At 35.5% G+C, this 23491-nt stretch overlaps 1 protein-coding gene and 1 long non-coding RNA gene across 2 annotated transcripts in view; one reads left to right on the top strand and one right to left on the bottom strand.

The window, feature by feature from the left end:
* LOC148955626 (uncharacterized) overlaps positions 1-23491 on the top strand; it is a 325352-nt gene that overhangs the window by 250606 nt on the left and 51255 nt on the right. The window lies entirely within an intron of this gene.
* LOC148955627 (protein FAM50 homolog) lies at positions 5726-23161 on the bottom strand. The gene is given in 4 exon segments (XM_089103257.1): positions 5726-6234; positions 6236-6875; positions 16383-16492; positions 23085-23161. Coding segments are annotated over 4 exon segments (1155 nt in total). The 5' UTR covers positions 23120-23161; the 3' UTR covers positions 5726-5864.

Genomic DNA, 23491 nt, shown 5'->3' with positions numbered 1-23491 from the left:
AGTGCTAAACTGACGAAAGAACACTTAATAAAGGTATAAAAATTGAAAATTTTCTGTATATTTACTTTTTTTCAAAATTTACAAACTTTAACGGAAATTACTGAATAGTACTACTTTTTGGTGTGTTGACTATTACCACCAAAAAAAACGGAGGGACTAGCTGTAAAAATCTCGTGACTCTGAAACTTTTTGTTCTTTTAATTGGCTTAAAATTTCACAGGAATACGTAAGAAAGCCAGTCAGATTTTGAAAAAGCTGGATTATTTTCTTTTCTTTTTTGACATACGATTAACGAACAATATGATTGGTTTAGGAAAATACGTTGCACCAATGAAGTTTAACCCCGCCTTCTAGAACGGTACCATGGAAAATTAGTCTCTCTTTTCCTATATACTAAGGCAGAAATGGGACAGATTCAACAATGAACACTACGCATCATAATTGAAATATGCTGATGGCTGGGCATTAACTTAAACCTGACATTGGTCAAGGTCTTGACATTGGCTAAAAAATTCTTCATAAAAAAGAAAATAGTCTGAAAGAGATAAACGGGTCAATGGCCAGTAAAGGAAAGCGAAGAGAACAAAAATAAAACGAATATTTCGCCCGTATAAAACAAGACGTCTTCAGCATAAAAAAAAAGAATCTAAAACTAACATAATATAAATAAAAATATATATAAACTAAAACAGACTAACTAACATACATACATACATACATATATATATATATATATATATATATATATATATATATATATATATATATATATATATATATATATATATATGTATATATATATATATATATATATATATATATATATATATATATATATATATATATATATATATATATATATATATATATATATATATATATATATATGTATATATATATATATATATATATATATATATATATATATATATATATATATATATATATATATATATATATATATATATATATATATATATATATATATATATATATATATATATATATATATATATATATATATATATATATATATATATATATATATATACATATATATAGGTTTTTTTTTCTAGTGCTTCCGTAGCCCATTGTATGAAACCTTTATTATTGGAAATTGCCGGTGCTTCCTCGAGCTATACAAAATTCTTTTTTTTAAATCTTTCAAGATATATTTTAAGCAAATCCTGGCCCAGGTACTTCCCCATGGATTAAAAGGTTATTGCAACTGCTCAAAAATTAAGCTGGAGCTACTACCCCAAAGAGACTTAGACAGAGCAAATACGAATGTGGATGTTCTCAATCGAGTGGGTTTTAGCAAATTTAATTAAAAAAGAAAAGCTGTAATCGAATGTTAACATCTGATGAAACTTATTTTAAGGATAATAGGTTTCACCTTTAAAATTTAGCTGTTTAACTTAGCTTTGAAAAAAAAAACTTTTCGATATCAAAACACAAATCGAGTAGAAGTAAACTCATGTAATAGTTAAAATTTAAAACGAACAGAAATTGCTATAAATCCATAAATAAAACCCAAAACCGACAGATATTATAATGAATACTTATTTTAGATTTGTTTCTAAAACTTAGAAAAACATCATTTAGTCTAGCAGTATCTCTTAGCCTGTTTAAAAAGCCAGTAAGAATTTATAATCCCCTTTTAATTAGTGGTATTATAATATAATCTGACCGCTCATTTGATAAGAGGAGGGAGGCAAACACTTAAAAGGAGAGGGATGACGGAGGGCAGAATTTGAGCCCTAAAAGCTCAGAAAATCTCACTATTTCCCCATTTGTCTTATAATTAACTTCAAGTCCAAAAATGATTTTGAATGAAAAGAAATAGTGATTTTGAAACTTCAAACAAGTAGTTATAATTCTTTATGCAAGAGGGACTGCCAACCCTAAGTCCCCAAGCTCTTTCTGCTATAAATGAAAACTCACCAATATAGTGTGATAATATCAAAATAGCCAAAATATAAATAACATTAAACTTTTAGCATTTCAAGTTACAAAACATAATATTAAAGACTTCATAATACATCAAACTTGAGGTAATGGATACTGCTTTATATGAATATATGAATTCTTAAACCAATAGAAATTACCACCAACGAGATCATTGCTAACGCCAATAATTTTATAATTATAGTTTTAAATAATAAAACAAAACTTAATAAATATTTTGTTTTTATTTTATATAAAATTAAAAGATAATTAAATTTTAAGAAAATTAATCAAGTAAAAGTACAATTACTTTTACTTGATTAATTTTAAAATTAATTTTAATTTTAAAATTAATTTGAATTCAAATTAATAAAAAAAACAATAGAAATTACCACCAACGAGAGTATTGCTAACGCCTATAATTTCATAATTATAGTTTTAAATAAAATTTTAATTAAAATTAATAAAAAAAATACAATAGAAATTACCACCAACGAGAGTATTACTAACGCCTAACTTTTTTAACTTATTTGAGAATGTTTTGCCTTCAAAATCAACGCGCATCCAGTGGGCAAATATAACTAGCCAATTAGGACAAATTTGTACTTTCAAAAGCAAAAATAGTGAGGCCAAAGAAAAGAAAAAAATAGAAGTAGGCAACGTACATCATTTCTTAACAAAATCGCATTTATCTATCGAGAAAATCGAAGAAGATAATCTTGAAAAACTATGCGTCAATGACCAGTGGGAAGAAAAAGAAGAAAAATCAAACGGATATTTCGCCTATCTGCGACAAGACATCCAGTTCTGCTTAAGATGTTTTATTTATGGGAAGTAAAACAAATCAAAAGACAACATTTTCAGAAAGGAGATAAAGTATGAAAGCAAACCAAACTGTGTTTTATTTTTTTATATTATATTATTTTTTTCTGTATCCTATTTTCGCTTATTTCTCCGTTCAATGGCTTGAAGTCCTTTTTAAAGAAACTTTTTTCACTTCTTGTTCAACAGTAATTGGACAGTTTGGCTTCAGATTTTCAGATAGTGTAAAACATTATCGAACTTACATGAGGGCTAATATGATTATACTCCATAATCAACCATTTTATTTACAAATATATCAACAAACATAAAGAAAAATACTGCACCATAACTGCAAGTCTTCCTTATGGGACGTTCTAACCACACTTATATGAAACTATCATAAAATTCATGTATAACTAATATATAAGCCAAAACATAGATATACTGCATCATAACTGCAAGTCTTCCTTATGGGACGTTCTAACCACACTGCTATGAAACTAACAGCAAATTCAGGAATGCTGGTACAACAGCCTTTAAAAATAGTCACGGAAAATAGTGTAATATTATCATGGGCACCAGCAGAAGGGGATTAGAGGATGGGTGGGTGAAGCCCCCCTCCCCCACAGGAAAAAAAATAAGAATATTTACTTTGATATATAGGTCATCTTCCTTTATATTTGGTCCATTCTTTTTTCTTTAGATCTATTTAAAACAAAAGTCATTTTCGTTTTAATGACGATGCTTATTCGTTTTTTGCCGAAATTTCGAAAAAAAATTGCCGAAATTTGCTGGCGTCGTCCTTGACTGTTGCTAAAACTTTTACATCTATTTAAGCGACTAACATCAAATTTCGTCAACATAAAGAAGGAATTGGCCTTTTATTGAAAAAACGCGAATTTCATTCTAATCCTTGGCTGTAAAATTATAAATATATTATTATTGCTAAGGCAAATCAATTTATTGGTTCAAGTATTCACGTAAGTTTTTATGTTTTTTACATATTATTCGTATTATCTTAATTTTTACCAAGAACCGCACTTAAGAGTCTCACCAGGCTCTTGACATCATACAGGTTTACACATTAAAAAATTATCAGGGCTCGAAAAATTCTCCATAAAGTCCTAAATTAAGCTGAAAGACATTTTCAGTTGCCCTGTTGAAAGCATATTGCAAATAGCTAGTTTCCCTCCAAAAAAAGAACAAAAAGCCATGGGAACGTTTTGTTTCTATTCCAGCAAGCAGTAAAGTGTGACAGGCATAAAAAGAAGACAAACTGGTAGCACGTGCTCCTTATGAGGACTAGATAAATATTGCCCGCCCCCTCCAATAAAAGATTGCAGCCCCCCCCGCCCAACAAACTGCCCCTGAAAGCTTCAACTCGAGCCCCCAGCTAAAAAAAAAATACTAATTTAAAAATACTGGTTTAAATTTTCCTATTTTCTCCCTTTTCCTATTATTTTTCGGTTTTTTGGAATTATATCCAAAATAATATAGCTCTCTCTTCTTCTTTTCAAATTGTTTTCGGGAACCTTCCAGACTGTTAAAATTCTTTGTTTCTTGTTTTTATTTTCTTTGCCAACTTGATCCTTCTGTTTTTTCTACTTTTTTGGTTTCTGTTTATCACTAGTATTATTATTACTACCTGTTTTTTTAGTTTTACTGTATTCTAGACGTTATTCCTGTTTATCTTTATTTTATATGTATTGTGTGATTTAGCGTATTGTTTAGTTCTTTCAGTGTTTTAGCATTGTATTGTGTGGCTATCAACAAGCCGAGTCTCTTGGACTGAATAACCATTTTACGTTTGTAATAGTGTTTTGGAATTAATAAAATATTAAAAATGATTGAATAAAATGAAAGAACTTGCTACAGTACCAAGTTGTTATCATTCCGTAACTTAGTTAAACAGAGAAGGAATTATTCCTTAATAAAACAAGTAACTTTTACTTATTCCTTTAAGTTAGATAGAATCAACACCTTTCTCTACTAAAGCGTAAAAAGGGGAGACTGAATCAGGAATATGCTATCTTAATAAAAAGTGCCTTATAAAATTATAGCTTTTATATATATCCATTACTATACCCATTTATAAAGAGAATGGACCCTCCATCCCCTTTAACTGGATTTGCTCTCCATCTGACGGCAAAAAATACTCAAATTCCAATTTTTCCTCCACAAATACATCCTTTACCCAAAAACGAATTTATTCTTCAAAAAAAGGCTTATTTTTGGTTTGGCCCTGTATCCTCAAGAACGAGAATTTAGTGCTCTAGCATCTGAGCCAGCTTGACTTACGACTCTTGCGTAGAGTACAATTAGACTCTTGTGCGTAGAGCACAAGAGGTTCAGCATAGAGAACAATTAGACCAGGGGTCTTTAGGTTCACATATTGCTTGCCAGGCTCGCGCCTATCCGACACAGTACCATCGTTTTTCGTTGCGCAAAAATTTTAGTTGGAGGGTTGCTGGACAAACCAACCCTAGGCCTGGGATCTAATTAGAACTAGTATTTTCCTAGATACTGAATATTCCTGGGGTGGGCTCCCACCCACCTCATAAGGTTAAGGCGGCCCATAATACATGGAACGTTTAGATACAGGGAAACCCCGATATTCAGAGGCATGTGGTCAGCAGACAGGGTCTGCCTCATTCCAGACAGACTTTGTTCAACTCAATATTTATTTTACACCTTTGATGCATTAGTATACACAAATAAACAGTTTTTTTTTCTAAGCATTATTGATACCTACTACACATATACTTACTATATATATATATATATATATATATATATATATATATATATATATATATATATATATATATATATATATATATATATATATATATATATATATATATATATATATATATATATATATATATATATATATATATATATATATATATATATATATATATATATATATATATAGATATATATAGTAGGCAGAAATATATATATAGTAAAATTGGCAGAAAAATGTATCAAGGCTACTTTATTTATTCTGAGAAACAATATAATATATAATTTTGCAGATCCGTATTAAGAAATGACTGTTAAAATGGGTTTATTTTTGTGGCTTATTGAATTACTCAGAGCTTTGCTCTTTATTTTTTATTTGTATCTTTAATGGTATACAAGCCATAATCTTTAGTTGGGTCATAAGGCTCCCATCTGCTAGCCAGGAAAATGTGTTTATTCCTTTCATACCATGATCTCAACAAAACCTTTCCAGCATGACTTTCATCTTTCTCCCTTTTGGAATCAGCAAGTAGCCTAACATCATCATGTACATCAAAACTAAAAAGAGGGCCACTTTTCCCTCTGGCTTTTGTCACAATAAAATCATAAAAACTGTAATGATGAGGAATGATCAAATCCTCTTTAACATACATTAACTGATCAGCAGTAACTGTCTTCAGCTCAGAGAAGTCAGTCCGCAATTCCCGTAAACACTTCTGAAGAAACTGGTAAACAGTTTCCTTTTTTCAAGTTGGCAGCACGTCGATGTCCTGAGCCATCCCAGTACGAGTAAGTTATTTCAATTGGTTCTTGCTTTAAGGATTCTTGCTTTGCAGACCATTCCTGTCGCAGTTCTTCTCTTAGACGATTTTCTTCTTCTTCTCGATCTCGGTCGGGTAAAAAACTTGTATCAACATAAGGATTTTTGCCAATTTTTTTGAATTTATTATTCTCTGGCTCAGACAATACTTCTTCACTTTCGTCACCATCTTCATCTGGATTAAAAGAAAGTGATTGTATTTTCTTTTTCTGTTTTTGCTTTTCCTGAGATATTTTATCTTGCAATGCCTTCTCTTTAGCCAGTCTTTCCTTTTCAAATTTCACCATTTCCTTTTCTCTTTCTTTTACAATCACTTCCTGCTTTGCTCTCATTTCATCTAGCGTCACTAGCCCAATTGTTTCACTTTTCAATCTTTGCTCAATTGCATCATAATGAACTGCAAATTTATTCTCCATTCTAGACACTTTCAACTCTTCTTCTATTATCTTCTTTTTAAATTCTACTTCCTCTTGAGCCTTTTCCCGTCTTTTGAGCATTTGCATGGCTCTGCCACCTTCACTTGCTGGACCTTTGTATTGAGCCATCTTTTGAACAACTATAATATATAATGTTACATTAGGCTAATATCCTGGCTAAGACAAATAGAGAAGGGGGTCAGAAAGAGGAAGCAAAAGAGAAGCAAGAGGGGGAGGGGAGAGAAAAAACTGATCATATTGTCTTACTCTCTTTAGGTCTCTCTAAATCCCTGTAACATCTCACGTTCAGAATCTTAAGTGATATAACCCAAGAATTACAATTTAAAACGTTTTCTTTTGCATGGAGATGAGCTGAAGTCTGTTCATGGGGGTGGGGTTAGGGAAAATGCAAAAACTAAAACTAAGCGGTTTGCATGGATAATGTTAGAAATTACAGCAAAACCAAAACATTAAAGAGTTCAGAGTAGGAGGGGACACTGCACAAAGCTTCCCAGCTTATGTGCATGTTCCTTCCATAAAACATGCATATAAAGGCAACCAATCTAATATTCCTATAGATGCACATAATTCTAGGCTTAACTTAAAAGGGATCTATAAAAAAAGAAGGAGTCTGCAATAAGGGAATCGTACACTTTTATTAGGGTGGGAATGGGTCAAAGGGTATCTTTTTGTTTAGAAGACAGGATTTTGAAGCTGCAAAAAGTGCGTTTACAGGCCCAAACATTTGAACTTTCCATCAGAGGCCCTTCCAATAAAAATGACCCCCCCCCCTCACTTGGTACAATATATTCGGACTGACCATTCAATATAGTGGCTGAGGGGTGATGGGGAGTAAGTTTTATTGCAGAAACATTTTGTTATGAAATGAAAAGATTACATTCATATGCTTGCCTGCTTAGAGTTGGAAGGGATTGGGAGGGGGCATTTCCCTGAAACTAGATGTTTCCAATAGCCCTTGTCCTACCATATCTATGAAATAACATTAAAATTACGATCTGAGAATCCATTTAGACCCCCTCCCCCCAAATTCTCTAAGGGGCTTTTGTATTGTTAAGAAGTATTGTATTGTTGCTTTTGAGTCACTGTTATATGAAAGACAAATATTATCATAAAGAGTGAGGGTCAAAGGGGCGGTATTCCTCCTCATATTTAGAATAACTGTCAAATATGATTTTTAAAATTGAAAAAAAAAAACAAATCCATAATCAAACGATGGGTTAGAAACTTTCTAGCTGCTTCTCTAGAATTTCCATGAATTCAATAATTAAGAGGCCGAAATTCAAAACATTTTAAGAAATTCAAAATTTCTGCAAATTCAACTACCTTCTGAGCCGGACGGCAGCTAACAGACAACTAGTAAATAACACTGGTTATGGCTTGGCTTAAACTGGAGCAGAATGATTCAAATGCCATTTCTCTAGAAACATTCAAATACTCTCCCTTTTCAACAGCTATGTTTGAACGAAAAATATAGCAAGGTCACCATGGCAATATAACTTTAGATTTTTAGTATACAAACTATAAACAGGTATATTTACCATTGTAGAATTGTGTTGGTTTAGCACATTTCAAAAAAAAAATTATCATTTGAAAAAATGAAAGGTTCAAAATCCAACAAATTAAGTCAAAGCTTGAATTTAAATCTTGGCAACAGAAGTGGAAAACACTTAGCCTATTATTAACATCCAAGTGAGGTATGTGTCCATCTGAGGTATGTGTTTTGATTTTGGACATATATTAATAGACATATATCACTTATATTGATCAATATTTTTTTAGGGTGTACTTTTGAAGTTGCTGAAGGCGGATGTTTAGATATTGACGTCAAAATATACAGTCCAGATGGCAACCTGGTTTATGAAGGTGATATCCGTTTGACTTCATATTTTTTTAATTTAATATTTTTATATCCAATTTTTTATTTTACTTTTTTTATTTATTTTTATAATCTAAGTATTCTTATAAGTTCTATTCTAGACTGAATAGAACCGCAAAAAAAGTTTATATATAGTAAAAAAAAAAAAGATAATGGAAATAAATAATCATAGAAGACCAATGAATGCTTTTACTACAATCATCTCTAGCAATATTGGTACCAATTAACAGCTTGTTTCATTTTTTTATTTCCTGAGACCAAATATACAATCAAAACATAATTTTAAGAACTAAGAAGTATTACAATGAACTAACATTTTGGATGGAAAGAAAATAGAAAAGGAAAAAAGAGAAAAAGGAAAAGAAAAGAAATAAAGAATTAAATGATTAACTTGGGTGTTCGTTTCCAGCAGGACCGGGCATTTTACACCTCACCTGGTATCTGAAATTCAGATGTTTTAACTTGGGTCATAAAACAAATTGATTAATTGCTTGCTGGAAAAGAGATACTTTCAAAATATTGCTTTGTTCAACTGACCTTCATAACACAGATGGTGAGACAATCATGACAAGGGGTACACCACTACTGCAATTATCTGGGAGACTTTGTGGACCAGTTGCAGGTAAATTTGAAATAACAAGCACTAACTCATTGGGTGTCTGGTGCTTTGAAAAATATTCAACCAGACCTTTTTTACGATGGATAGCTAACTCTGGGGGGACATATTTGGTTAACCAAACTTCAAAATGTTTGGGCAAAAAACTTCTATGAGCAGCAGGGGTTTTGAGTTAGGGGTTTGAAGCTAGGGTTTTGAGTTGGGAGGAGGGGATTATACAAAATGCACTGACAAAATCGTCCAGTGTACCAACAAATATGGACACATAAGTTAAAATAAGACGCCCAAAGTTCAAAGGCTTCAGCACTGCATCCCGACGCCTTGCAACTTTGGGCAGGGGAGTCCCCACTTCCCCCTTAGCTGCACTCCTGATGAGCAGCATTAGAACACAATAAACTTCCAAATATGTGGGCAGAACACTCATATGTGAAGCATAAAAACATAATAAACTTCTAACTGCTTAGACTGATAAAGATTTGTCATTGGTAACATAAATGTTTGCATAACCTTATCATACATATTTTTCGCATTGTTTAGGATATTCAGTTGAGTTACTTAATTGCCCAACTCAACCTTAATTTAGTTCTTTTCCTGATTAATTTCAATAATAAAATGCCTAAAATTAACCTGTAATCTAATAACTTCAGCAGGGGTGTTAATGAGGGGGAGGGGCAACAGTGGTGAAGGTAGAAGGCAAGAAAGGATGGTTGTCCCAGCATACAGCCTCTAAGGGGTCTCTAAACTGAAATTTATCCCTCAATACTATGATCTGGGGGAGGGGACTGACGCTGTCCCTGGGCACTGAAAACCCGACCTACATCTCTGAGGGGCAGCCCGTTTGGAATTTCCATTTTTTTTTGTTTTATATTGAAAGAAAATATGCCAAATTGCTCCCTCCTAAATTTGGAAATACCTTTTTTCGTATCTTCTTTAAAAATATTGAAACCTTACCCCTCAATTTCCATAATTCAGACCCCTATCCTTTAGCTACAACACTTTCGAAAACAGTCTTTGGGGCTCAATACTCCTTAATAAAGGCATTCAATAGCAAAATATTCTTTTCATTTATCTAACTTTCCACCATCATTAGCATCTTCTAAACTTCTACCATTAAATTCAGCCTATTAGAGAACCCTATGGTAGAGGTTTCAATCTCTTATCTACAGAAATGTTGAATTTTACGGTTTTTTTCAGAAGAAAGATCATGGATGTGTGTTTATTGCTGTTGTTTTTTTCTCAGAGGTGATTTTATCAAACCAATGGTCCTAGAAGATTGGCAGAGGGCTCGTTCAAACCCAAATCTTAACTTCTGGTGCTCTTTTTAATTGACCAAACAGATTGTGCCACAGAGAAGTGACATTTTCTGCCATTTTATAGCGCCATGCTACGATTTTGCCCCAAAGAAGACCAAGTTGCTATTGAGTGAAAATTCCGAGATAGCCAATCTTTTTAAAAGTGTCAAAACCACAGATTGAGCTGTCTAGCTACGTAGGAGGTATGCCACAAGGTGGCACATTCATTCCTGAAAAGTGATAGTCAATTCAAGATAAATAGTTAATATAGTATTTATCTTAATGCTTGATCTAACTTAGTAGATTGACTTGATTTTTCATGAAATTATGGTTAGTATTGTATAATACCACATCAGCTATTATGAAGGAAGGGCGGTGGCGGTGGGTTAACCAGCAGGGGACACATGCCTAAAAGAACACATTTCAATGCCTAACTCGTCCAACTCTCCTAGAGTCTCGCAGATAAATACACAAAGAGGTGTGGAGGGAGTAAGAACTAATATCTCATCTCCCTGTATTTAGACTAAGCCTGAAAAAGGGTGTTGTTAGGTGATATGTCTCTTTTCATTGCAGGAAAATATTTCTGATATTTATTTTAAGGCTGCATTTAGCCAAACTGATTTGCTTCATATTTAATAAAATTACACACAAGGATGTGTAGGTGCACATCAGCTATTATGAAGGAGGGGCGGTGGGTAATTTTGTTGGGGGGGGGCCAAAGAGTACGGTACATTTTAATGCCAACAAATCCTGACCCTCATATAGCCTTCAGATAAATATAGAATGAGATTTGTGGAATGGGGAGGGGGAGTCGTAGAAAAGGATATTTAATCCCTCTTAATTCCTGGGAATGATTTTGGTCTGAGCCTTTATTATTGGTTCTAGAGTCTGGCTGGGGAGGGGGTAAAAGAGCCACTCCGACTGCGAAAATCTTTTCTATGTAGCACAAAGTGCTACATTCACATACCTACCAGCACCGCGGTGGAAAATGCTAGGGAGGGGGTATCATGAGCTTCACTAGAAAGGTCTTAGGGGTGTAGTAGGCACTATAAGGAGCTTTGTCTTCAGCAATTTTAAATGGTAATATGCCTCTTCTTATTCATATACAATGTTTCAATGTCTTTATTTGTCTACAAGGTATTTAAACATCAGAGGTTGTAATTGTAGAGGTCTCAATGGCTTCAGCTGCATAGAAGATCCGAAGTCACCCATAATTTCCGTCAAGATGAACAATAATACCCCTCTCTGTCAACCCAAAAGTCTGTAGTAGAAATATTATTCTGAATTTATTCAACAAAACAAATGTTCATTAGAAATTTTGACTAAATATTCAAATTTTGTCCAAGATTTTAATTACAATTCAACATTTTTATTCTTAAACAGGAAAAATGAAAAACTGGCGTTTTACCAATCAATTTACAATTATTTAACAAATTTAACAAAAAAATTAACAAATTAAACGAAATTTAATCATTTAAACAAAGATTTAAGAAATCAGGGGTTTACGGGTTTGGTACCCCACATCATATCTTGGTTAAGCCTGGGTACAATTTGAGAACAACCAGAAATTAAATAAATAAAAAAGTGTTTTTCAACTGAAAGTGAGGAGTAACATTAAAGCCAAAGGAATCATCCTCTGCTGATTTGTTCTCTAGTTCAAAGTAGTTGGTGATAACAGCACACGAAACAGCACTACGACTTAACTGACGTTGTCTTCTACTAAATTTGCTAGTACTGAATTTATTTGATGATGAGGAAGCAACTTCCATCAGGGCTGTTGTTCCTCGTGACGAAAATCCTCGTCAGTAAGACGCCTTGGCTTCTTATTACTACTAATAACAATCATTCCTTCTTCTTCGTCCTCCTCCATAACATCCGAGACGCTACCTGGAAAGATTTCCTGCAATGAATATGTATATATTTACGCATGCACACTTGTACTGAAATGAATAAAACTTCCGACAGTACAAAAGTTCGTTTTGACAGCATTTAGCATGGCGACTTATAGAAAATGGCGTTTTTTAACATATGGCAGTATATCGCTGGATTTATGAAAAGGCAGTAACAGTCGGTAATTTGCGTCAAATGAGCCCTAGCTCGAGTCTCTAGGAGCACCCCGTCTACTAAACGTGCCCTGGTCAGAAAAAAAAACAAAAAAATTCAATCGAATTCAAACAAATCCGCTAAAAGAGAAATGATGTCATGACCCTCTAATGCTTGTTTAATGCAGTTTTCACGTGGTTCGCTATCTTTATTATCGTTTCTCTACTTTTCGATGATGAGATTTCGGGCATGAAATGACTTCATAGACATAGACATAGGTTTATTAAGATCGAACAGCGTAGCCATGGCTAATTTATGTCGTCTTTACAACAATATGGAGAGAAAAAAAAAATACAAATAACACTATAATAACACTAACACGTGAATAATACAAATAACACTAAGTCTTGTTGTATGCTTCTACGAAAAAGGGAACAAACGTGTTTTTGTAGCGGTTGGTCCTGCAGACCGGGGGTTGTAGCTTCGACTGGTATCTGGTTATTTGGTTAACAGGAGCATCGGGTGGGAGGATCAGTCTGTGATGGGGCGAAGATAGCAGTGACTTGCCGAGGGACATGATCAGTGATAATCGTCTGTCGCTGAGAAATTCAAGGTTCAGTTCTTGCAAGAGTTTGTTGTAGTCGTCACTTCTGTTACCAACGATTATGTTAACAGCTCGTTTCTGCAAAGATTCAAGGTCATCGCAAAGGTAGTGGGTGCTCTGGACAAAAGTCCCCATACAGCGACGGCGTATTCGAGTAGAGGTCTCACATACGTAATATAGGCATTTTTTAGGCTTTGAGTGTCGCAGCCAAACCTGCGCATCAGAACAAGGGTCTGAAGTGATGCATTGCCAGCCTTAATAACCTTCTCCACGTGTTCGGTGAATGTGCAGTCCATCGATCATGTGACTCCGAGGATTTTTTGCAGATGGAACAACAGGGAAAGGGACTTACGGGATTTCCAAATCACGTTTTAAGGGGCAAAACCTGAGGATCTTTGATTTATCTGCAGTCAGTGTCAGCTTGTAACGTTCACAGTCCTCAGAGAAGGATGCCAGAAGGGTCTCACTGAACTGACGTTCGATTACACCTTCTCTCACGAGGTATTTGAGGACAAATGATAAATCGTCGACGAATTTGAGTCGCTCTTCGAAATTCTGAAGGAGGAAGTTGATGAGGGAGATAAATATGAAACCAGCAAGTCTTGTACCCTGAGGGGCTCCACAGGTAAGTTTAGACCAGTATGAGATCAATTCACCTTCAAACTATGGAAATACACACTGCATTCTCTCCTGAAGGAAGCTCATCACTATTGCAGAAGACCGCTTCTGTCCACCCATTACTTGCATATTTTTTGCTGCCATAAGATCACAAATCAGGTCAAATGCTTTCCTGAAATTGGCAAGAGCTAGGTCGATGAAGATACTGCCCTTGTCAAGCCATTTAAAGATAATGTCAACTAGGCGCACGAGGTATATCGAGGTATTGCAACCTTTTAGGCCGCCATACTGGTAACGGTCTATGTTTTCCCGTGTTTGCTTGAGCAATTCACGCAGGATGAATGACTCGGTGACTTTTGCAAAGGTAGATGTGATTGATATCGGTCGTAACTCGTTGCAAGATTTGGGTGTTTTAGTCTTCGGTATAACACGCACAAATTCGCGTTTCCAGCACGACGGGAAAGTTGACTGGGCGAACCATTCTCTGATGATGTGTCCAAGTGGCTTGGCCAGGAAAAGAGAGAACTCTCGTATTAACCTTATAGGCAGCTCTTCAGAAAAAAAAGCTACTGGATGGACTCAACTTGTTCAACTCTTTGAAAACTTGATACTCAACTATTTCGATTTCACCTTCGTCAGGGCATATTGACAGTAGATTCTCTATTTCAGTGTTAGTTGGGGCAAGAAAAGGATGTACAAATGTCAGTAAAGTAATTGTTGACGTCATTTGCACTCACGAGTGACCCATCATCGTTCAGAATGCGGATACTGGATGATACTGTTTTTCCAGCAATCTGCCTTACTAGACGCTGCCATTTACAGGGATCCTCTTTTATTTCTGGGTCCGAAAGGGATTTTCCAAAGGACTTTCTTGCCTCGCGACAAAGGCTAACAATTTTGTTTCTTAATAATCGTAACGACGTTGCGTCACCACTTGACTGCCTTACAGTGTTTTTTTTTGCAAATCAACTGTTTTATTTTTGGAGGGATCCAGGGCTTGTCAGATTCGCTCACGACAAATTGCTTTTCCGGGAAAACTTCTAAGTATTTGTCATAGAGTAGGGACTGAAATATTTCTGCTTTCCTGTTGACATCGCTTTCATTGTATACTTTGCTGAAGCAGTGAGTACCAACCCACATTCCATGCGTATTAATAGCAGACTTTGTAATAGGTCTCTGGAGTACTTTTATTTTCTTAAGCTTCCTGATTTCCCTTTTGCCTTCATCAGCAGAGTGTGATGGTCCGTTTTGCCCAATGACCCGTTCGAAGACACGTCTTTGTAATATGGAGCAAGGTTTGTAAGAATAAGGTCAAGGGTGCTCCTGGGCACATGGGTGGGTATCTTGACCACTTGTGACATACCCACTATATTAGCCAGCTATTGTTTCTTTGTTTGGTTGAAATCGCTAGCTGATATATGAAGCCCGGTGGGCTATACTACTGGCGTAATGTGTCTAACGTAGATTGAAGTTAAGATACCAGAAATCGTCTGTTCTTGGCGCTTTCAGGATAGTAGATACTTGCGATAATGATGCAAGAGACATCTCGTGGTAAATGTTTTGGCTTGCATAGTGACCAGATCGCTTCATGGTCAGGTTCATTGAAGTTATCTAAATATTTGCAGGGGATATCATACGCGTACATACAGGGCAACACCTCCGCCAATCCTGTCTGTTCTAGTGTTCAAGAAAACCTTGTAACCAGCCATCCTTCCACTTGTTTCGTCGAGCTGCCATGTTTCGGTAATTGCGGCGATATGGATGTTATTCTGACGTAGAATGACATCTAACTCATCTACTTTATTCGGTAGTGAGTGGACGTTGCTCAGAAGGAAGTTTGGAAGTTGGTGTTTACAAGAGAGAACCTGCGGCGATAATACTGGAGGACAATCAGACCCGAAATCATTGGTAGGAGCATTGTTGTCAAAAATCAGCCAGAGCGGTAGGCTCACGCGCGGGATTGAGACTAAACATCTCTCACGCTTAGGCTTTTGGCTGGCCAATCGTTCGTAGGTGACTAACACGTCAATCTTAAATTTCTTTCTGCCACCTCTGCGTCCTCTTCTTGTTTGCTTGCGAACGAAGGGAACGTCATCTATATTTTTATAAATTCTCAGTGACGAGTGTGGCTATGACAGATGGCGCCAAAACAGCAAAAGAAATGAAAGTACCTTTTTTGCATTGATCAATCTAGTTTTCAGCAGCAGCCTCAGTCACAAAAAAATGGCACACTTAATACAGTTTTGATTAATACCACTTTCATTACAAAGGGAGGAGTATTTCAAGGCACTGAACAAGTTAAACTAGGATAGAATGACTTCGCTCGTTACCCAACGGAGGAACCTCTTCGCACTGAAATAGAAGGTGGAGTACATGGTCTCCGTCTCTTGGTGAAATGGGCACCTATTATACTCACGAAACAGGACTGGAATCTTTCTCTGAATTACCTTATTTTTTTTTCTCGGGTTGGTAGATAATTCGCTCTTATTTGAAACTACATTTTAAGATAGTACTAAATTCAAAATAAAAAGTGCTCTAAATTTTCTTGTAAAATTTGAGTTAAAGTTTTTGGCCTACCTTTCTGGCGCTGTATTGACACATTTGCATCCCTTCCTGTCAAGTCAATCATGACGTCTTCTCTGTCTTCTACAGTAGTAAGTTTGGTAGTATGTGCAACACCTTTCTTGCTGGAAAACGAAGAAGGGGATAAATATGTATAAAGTATAAAAACAAACTTAAACTCCACTTTTTACTCCTGAAATAAAAGCAGATTGCACTTTATATTCGAGAGCTCTATGGTAGTAAGACTGATAGTATCAATAAAACAACACTGACTAGAAGAGCAAGCAAGAAAAAAATTTCAAGCTCTTGTGAACATAACCGGGAGCCAAAGGATCGTAAACAAAAGGCTAGACATACTCGGGAAATATGACTCAAAGATAACGGGAAGATGTCAAAACTGAAAAGACACAAACTACAGATGGTGGAGCAAACCATTGATCTGTGGCTCGTTCTATGGCTAAACTATGGGAGGTTCAACGAAATCGTAGTAAGGGACGAAGGTCTGACCAACAGATGGCTGTTATTTCAATACCCAGCCATTAATCTATGGCTCGTTTTACAGGTAAACTTATAGGTTATATACGTATAGGGAAAGCTCCAATAAATCGTAGAAAGTGACGAAGATACCAATTAGAGATGGCTGTAATGATTTCTGGTCAATAGGAAGATGGCAGGGGGATCTTATGTATATATATATACATGTATATCTGTATATAGGACAAACGCATATAGTGCTCTAGTACAGAGACCCAGGGTTACGAAGTTACAAAGCAACTTCAGAGTTATGATGAGCTATTTGCATTTCAACAGCACATTCGGGACTGCTGTTATAAAGTTTCTAGTTATAAAAGGATTACTACTGTAAGGAGATAAACAAAACAAAAATTCCGCATACTCATAGTAACAAATTGCTTGGTTTTGGAGACCTTCCAAATTAGCATGGAGTGGACTCTACAAACAAGATACAAGTGCGGTAGCATTTCCTGAGTAAGTTGATATATTAGGCCAGGACAAATCAATACCTGAGTTCAAGACTAGCATATATCCAGAAGTGCTTAATTCAAGAATATTGTATGTCCAATATCTGTCAAAATGAGAAAAGCTCACCTACCATAGTTTTCAATAGCTGAAAGGTGCAAAGCTTTAAATACAATACTTGTCTAAGGAAGGAAGATAACTAGCAGGCATTGCTGAAAAAAAATGCAAAAATCGGATTGCTGGTAAATTTTGGAGCATATAGGTAGCCTTTTCTCATTTGGCCTGATATTGGACATAAGATAGTCTTGAATTGAGCACTTCTGGACACACGCTAGTCTTGAACTCATGTATCGAAATGCAAAAGAAAAACTTTTGTATTACCTCTCTCAAAAAAGGCAGTAACTGACTTCAGCATTTGTTTCTCCTTTGCAGTATGGCTCTTGCTTCTCTCACATGGCTGAGAGGTACTCTTTTCTTGTGAATACCCATGAAATCTTTCCAAATGTCTGGTAAAGTTGTGGATTCTGAACTTGTTTTCAGTAACCAAAACTTGAAATGCAAGTGACACAACTGTTGCTTTTGTTTTGCAACTTCCTGTTTTACACACAGTAGTTGCTCTGAAGGAGACATTACTTGAGTCCTTTAAAGACAAAATGTCACCAACATCATCCTCAACAGTGGCGTCAACCTGAGGTGAATCCCCCTCTAAAATGAGCCGGTAATTCACATCTTCCACAGAGTTATTATCAAGCAGCAAAGTGCGGACTTTTACCCATTTGGTAATTTCTTACTCTATTTTCTTTCGAAAGTCGTCTATAGCTACAGAGAGGACCCTGTTCTGTTTGCTAGTAGTTGTAGGTATCGATGTCTGCTCAACCGTCTTTTTTTTCTGCGATGCTTTAGGACACTTTCTGTACTGACTGAAATAGCAACACCCTATGGTCTGGAAGCACTCGAAATTTCGTAACATCTTTCACAAATTTACACAGAAGCGCGGCACAGCTGTCTTCCTTTCAGCCTCTTTAACACTTTCGGGGGTTAATGTGACAAATGATTCAAAGGTGTCATAACCAGTGGCGGACAGAAATCCCTCTAGAATGGGAGGAAGACTGATTCCTTCTTTCTTCAGAATGTGACTAAAAAAAAAGAATTTAAACAAGTGCATCTTCGGGCACTCAGCTAGAACAAGAATATTTGAAATACTACCAGAAGTAAATTGTTAAGAGGCTTTTTCTCATCAACCCAGACAAACCTGTGCATAATCTACTCTAAGGTCAAAAGCATTCACACTCGTTTTTTCTCTCTAAAAATCATAGCACAGGTGATTCATCAGATATATCAACACCCAACCCCCATTCCCCCTCTCCGGTACATGAACGCAGACGCATTAACGATAAACACCTTTTTAAGTTTATACACTCAGCCCAGCCTGCCTAATCACAGAAAGTCTTGCAAAATCATTTAAATAATATGTCTCTGTTTACTAATCTGCACCGTTAACAAATTTGGTTTTCATGTTTGTTGGCTAAATATTTATCAATTCTCGAATTTTTGGCAAATAATCTAAGGAAGAGCAAAATATGATATCAGAACCCCTTCCAGTTTGGCCATTTCTAAATAAGATAACAGTGCTGCAAGGTACTGCAGCTACCCTTGCAGCAAGGGGTGCATAGATACTGGTTGATAGAACAAGGATAGACAGTAAGAAGTCAGTTGTTTATATCCTGTTTCTACTGGGCAGTGGATCTCTGCAACTTTACAGCCCGATGGACTGAATAAATTCAGTAAAAATAGGTTATGGTAAAGGGGCAGATTAGTTCCCCCTGTAGTGTAGGGTGCAGAGGTCCTACCAAAGGAACTGGGATGTACAGTAAAAATTAAGTTTTTTATAGTCTGCTTCTACTGGACAGTATCTTGAAAATTTACAGCCTACTTGACTGAATAATTTACCTTTATAAATAAATTGTTTTTATTTGAGGGAACTAATCTACACCTTTACTGAATTGCCTAATTAACTGAATAATATACTGTTAGAAATAAGTTTTTTTTATCTTTAGGAACTAACGTTTGCCTATACCAACTTGCATAATTGACTTAATAATAAACTGTTAGAAATAAGTTGTTTTTATCTGGGTGAACTAATCTGCACCTTTACAAAAGTGCCTAATTTACTGAATAATATGCTCTTAGAAATGAGTTGTTTTTATCTGTGGGAACTAATCTGCAGCTTTACTTAATTGCCTAATTGTCAGAATAATATACTGTTAGAAATTATTTGTTTTTATCTGGTGGAACTAATCTGCACCTTTACCAAATTGCCTAATTGAATGAATAATATACTTTTAGAAATAAATTGCTGTTATATGTTTTCATCTGGGGGAACTAATCTGCACCTTTACCGAATTGCCTAATTGACTGAATAATATACTGTTAGAAATAAATTGTTTTTATTGGTTTTTATCTGGGGGAACTAATCTGCACCTTTGCCAAACTGTCACTAATGCGCTTAAGATCAGTTTTTATTTCTATCCTCAAAACAACAGCTGTTATCCAAAATCAATCATTGCTATGTCAAGCAAAATTATGGCCATATGATATATTTACCACTAAAAGCCCTTCCAGGACATACTAAACGAAACTCAGACGTCATTCCAAGGATAGAAATAAAAATTTTAATCTCGCTTGAATTGGCGACAATTCATTTTGAATTACTACCTGATTAGACAGAACTCTGCAGTTCTCCCAAAGATAGAAAGAAAGTTGTGCTCCTGACAGTCAGGAGCACTAACTTTAGAAGTTGTCTCATTTAGAGCAGGCATTGCTGTTAACATTGCCAAAAACTCAGTGATGCCAGCTTGGGAAGGTGCCCAATGGATATTCTTATAAAAATTACATTCTATAGACTGTAAAAATAATATCTAACTATACTTAGTATCAAGATAAAATATCATGCTAGAGAGATAATAACATTTTTAAGACTCTTACACCTTTACCTACCTAGCTGAATATTTGACTGTATGAAATATACAGAATATTTAACTAGTTGGATAATAACATAGCTCAGCGTTTTGGATATATATCCAAATAGGCAGATAAGAAGATTCTCCAAGCAGTTTTAGGTTAATATCCAACTACCCAGATAAATTGTTTCTCTTAGGTATAGAAAGAATATCTACCTAAGTTGATAATAATTTAGCTTAGTTTTTATGATATATATCAAAATAGGCAGATAAGAAGATTCTCTAAGCAGTTTGGGGTTTATTCCTAACAAGTCGGATAAACTGTTTTACTTAGACAGAGAGAATATCTACCTAGTTGGATAATAATGTCACTTAGTGTTTATGATATAAATCCAACTAGGCAGATAAGAAGATTCTCTAAGCAGTTTGGGGTTAATATCCAACTAGCCAGATAGTTCATTCCTCTTAGGCATAGCATGAACATCTAACTAGGTGGATAATACCAAGTCTTAACACTCCTGATATATATCAGACTAGGAGGATAAGTAAGTTCCATTATACAGTTTGGTGATAAAATCCAACTAGTCAGATAAATTGTTTCTCTTAGGCACAGCAAGAATATCTAACTAGGTGGATAATAATGTAGCTTAGTGTTTCTGATATATCTCCAGATAGGCAGATAAGAAAATTCTCTATGCAGTTAGGGGTAAATCTCAAACAAGACAGATAATTCTTTCTTCTGATGCAGAGCAGGAAAATCTAACTAGGTGGATAATACCAAGTCTTAAAAATACTGATACATATCCAACTAGGGGGATAAATAAATTCTATTATGCACTTTTGTGATAAGATCCAACTAGCCAGATAAATTGTTTCTCTTAGGCACAACAAGAATATCTAAATAAGTGTATAATGTTGTGGCTTGCTATTTCTTATATATATACAAATAGGTAGATAAGAAGATTATGTAAGCATTTTGGGGTTAATATCCAACTAGTCAGATAAATTGTTTCTCTTAGACAGAGAGACTAACTAACTAGTTGGATAATAATGTTGCTTGGAATTTCTGATATATATCCAACTAGGCAGATAAGAAGATTCTCTAAGCAGTTTGGGGTTAATGTCCAACTAGCCAGATAATTCATTTCTCTTAGGCACAGCATGAACATCTAACTAGGTGGATAATACCAAGTCTTAGCACTTCTGATATATATCCAACTAAAAGGATAAGTAAATTCCATTAGGCTATACAGTTTTGGGATAATATCCAACTAGCCAGATAAATTGTTTCTCTTAGGCACAACCAGAATGAATGAATGAATATATTGGAAAAACCCGTCACAATTGAACAAAAGACGGATAAAAAACAAAAGAGAAGAAAACGCACATACAAAACACAACGAAACTTCTTGAAATGAAAATAATCACGAAGGAACTATAATACAACTATGTAAGAATGGCAGTCCACTGGTGGTTACTCGCTTCTACTCTATCACGGTACTTTTCAAGACACGCTTCCACCGCAGTAAATGGATCAGGTACTGAATACCGCCTCATTAGGTAAGAATTACTTGTTCTTAATGGCATCTCAAGTAGGAACTTGAGGTACCTGAAGAATATTCTTCTTATAGTTACTTTATTCGAATTTGTAAGTAACTTCCAGAACGGCGAAACGTAAAGAACATGGGGTAAGGCAACAGCAACAAATATTTGTGCACGCAGCGACCTTATATATTTAACTAGACAGGAAGTTACTTAACTGCTTAGTTGGATTAATATCAGAAGGGATAGGACAAAGTGTTATCCACCAAGTTAGATGTTCATGCTATGTCTGAGAGAAAAATTGTCTGACTAGTTGGATATTTGAGGATATTATCGCTAGTGGATATTATCACTAGTTTGCATGAAGCATTTACTTATCTGTCTAGTTAGATATATATCAGAAGCATTAAGTTAAAATATTATCCACCTAGTTAGAGATAATAACTTGGCTCTTATGCTTTTTGGTATTTGGCTAGCAAGATAAAACTATTTTTCTTTTAAATCTCAAGTATTTTCCTAGTTGGATAGTTTCTTATTTGCTTAGAAGGGTTTTACAGGTAGCTAATTAGTTGGATAATTTTGGAAATAACTAAGTATGGTTGGATATTATTTTTACATTCTATAGAATAGAAATTTTTAGACAGGCTATTATCCTTTGGGTATAGCCTACTCCCTGCCAGCACTGAAGGAGGCAAAGTAGCCTAGCAGTTTGTATACCTAGGCATTGTAATCAGACAAGGTGTCTCTAAGTTTTTATCATTGAGTAACTGCACTACCTTCTCTATCTGAGGCACCTTCTAAAGCTAGTGCTCCTGACTGTGTGCAACTCACCAGAATCTGAGAATTTACCCCTGAAGGGGAAGCAACTTTCTGCCAAGCTTTCTGGAGCACCAGAATCACCCTGTATTTAGATGCCCTTCCTCTCTATATTTACACAACATGGTATAGCCTATTATTTAAGCAGGCTGGACCCTCCACCCCAAAAAAACGGTAAAGGTGTAGTGTAGCTCCCCCTGTAGTATAGGGTGCAGAGGCCCTACAAATAGAACTGCAATATACAGGAAGAAGTGTGTTGTTTGCATTCTGCTTCTACTGGTCAGTATCTGTGCAACTTTACAACCCAATTGACTGAATAATATACCTTTAGAAATAAGCTGTTTTTATCAGAGGGGCCTACACTGCACCTTTACCGAAAAAACTATCACTTGCCCTAGCTCTATACCTATGCTTGTCTTACCTAAAATTTGGTTCCTCTTGATCTGGGCCCTCCATATCAGCAAAATTACGTCAGAATAATTTCAAACAACAGCGAGAATCAGTGTTGCCAGCTTTTGGTGTGAATTCCCTGTTAAGTCTTAAAAAACCCCTAATTTTTGAACAAGCAACGAGGCCGGGTGTCTCGGAGGCACGGAGGCAGGCCGGAGGCACGGAGGCATGCCGGAGGCACGAAGGAAGGGACACCTAAGACGGTCAATTATTAGCCCCTCAATAAAGAGAACACGGAGCCAGTTATTGCAAAAAAGATGCGCGTTCTCAAGCCAAAGAGGAAGAATATGGAAGCAGAATACTGGAGCGATTCTGATAGTTTAGACTTGAGTGAAATGGACTGGTCTGACGATGAAAGTGAATGACAAGTGGCGACTT

This window comes from Artemia sp. Qi Xiang Cuo, chromosome 2 (assembly GCF_049724085.1).
Source record: "Artemia sp. Qi Xiang Cuo chromosome 2, ASM4972408v1, whole genome shotgun sequence".
Lineage (NCBI taxonomy): Eukaryota > Metazoa > Arthropoda > Branchiopoda > Anostraca > Artemiidae > Artemia > Artemia sp. Qi Xiang Cuo.
The sequence above is the reverse complement of the archived record's forward strand: the minus strand, read 5'-3'. Positions and strand labels throughout refer to the sequence as shown.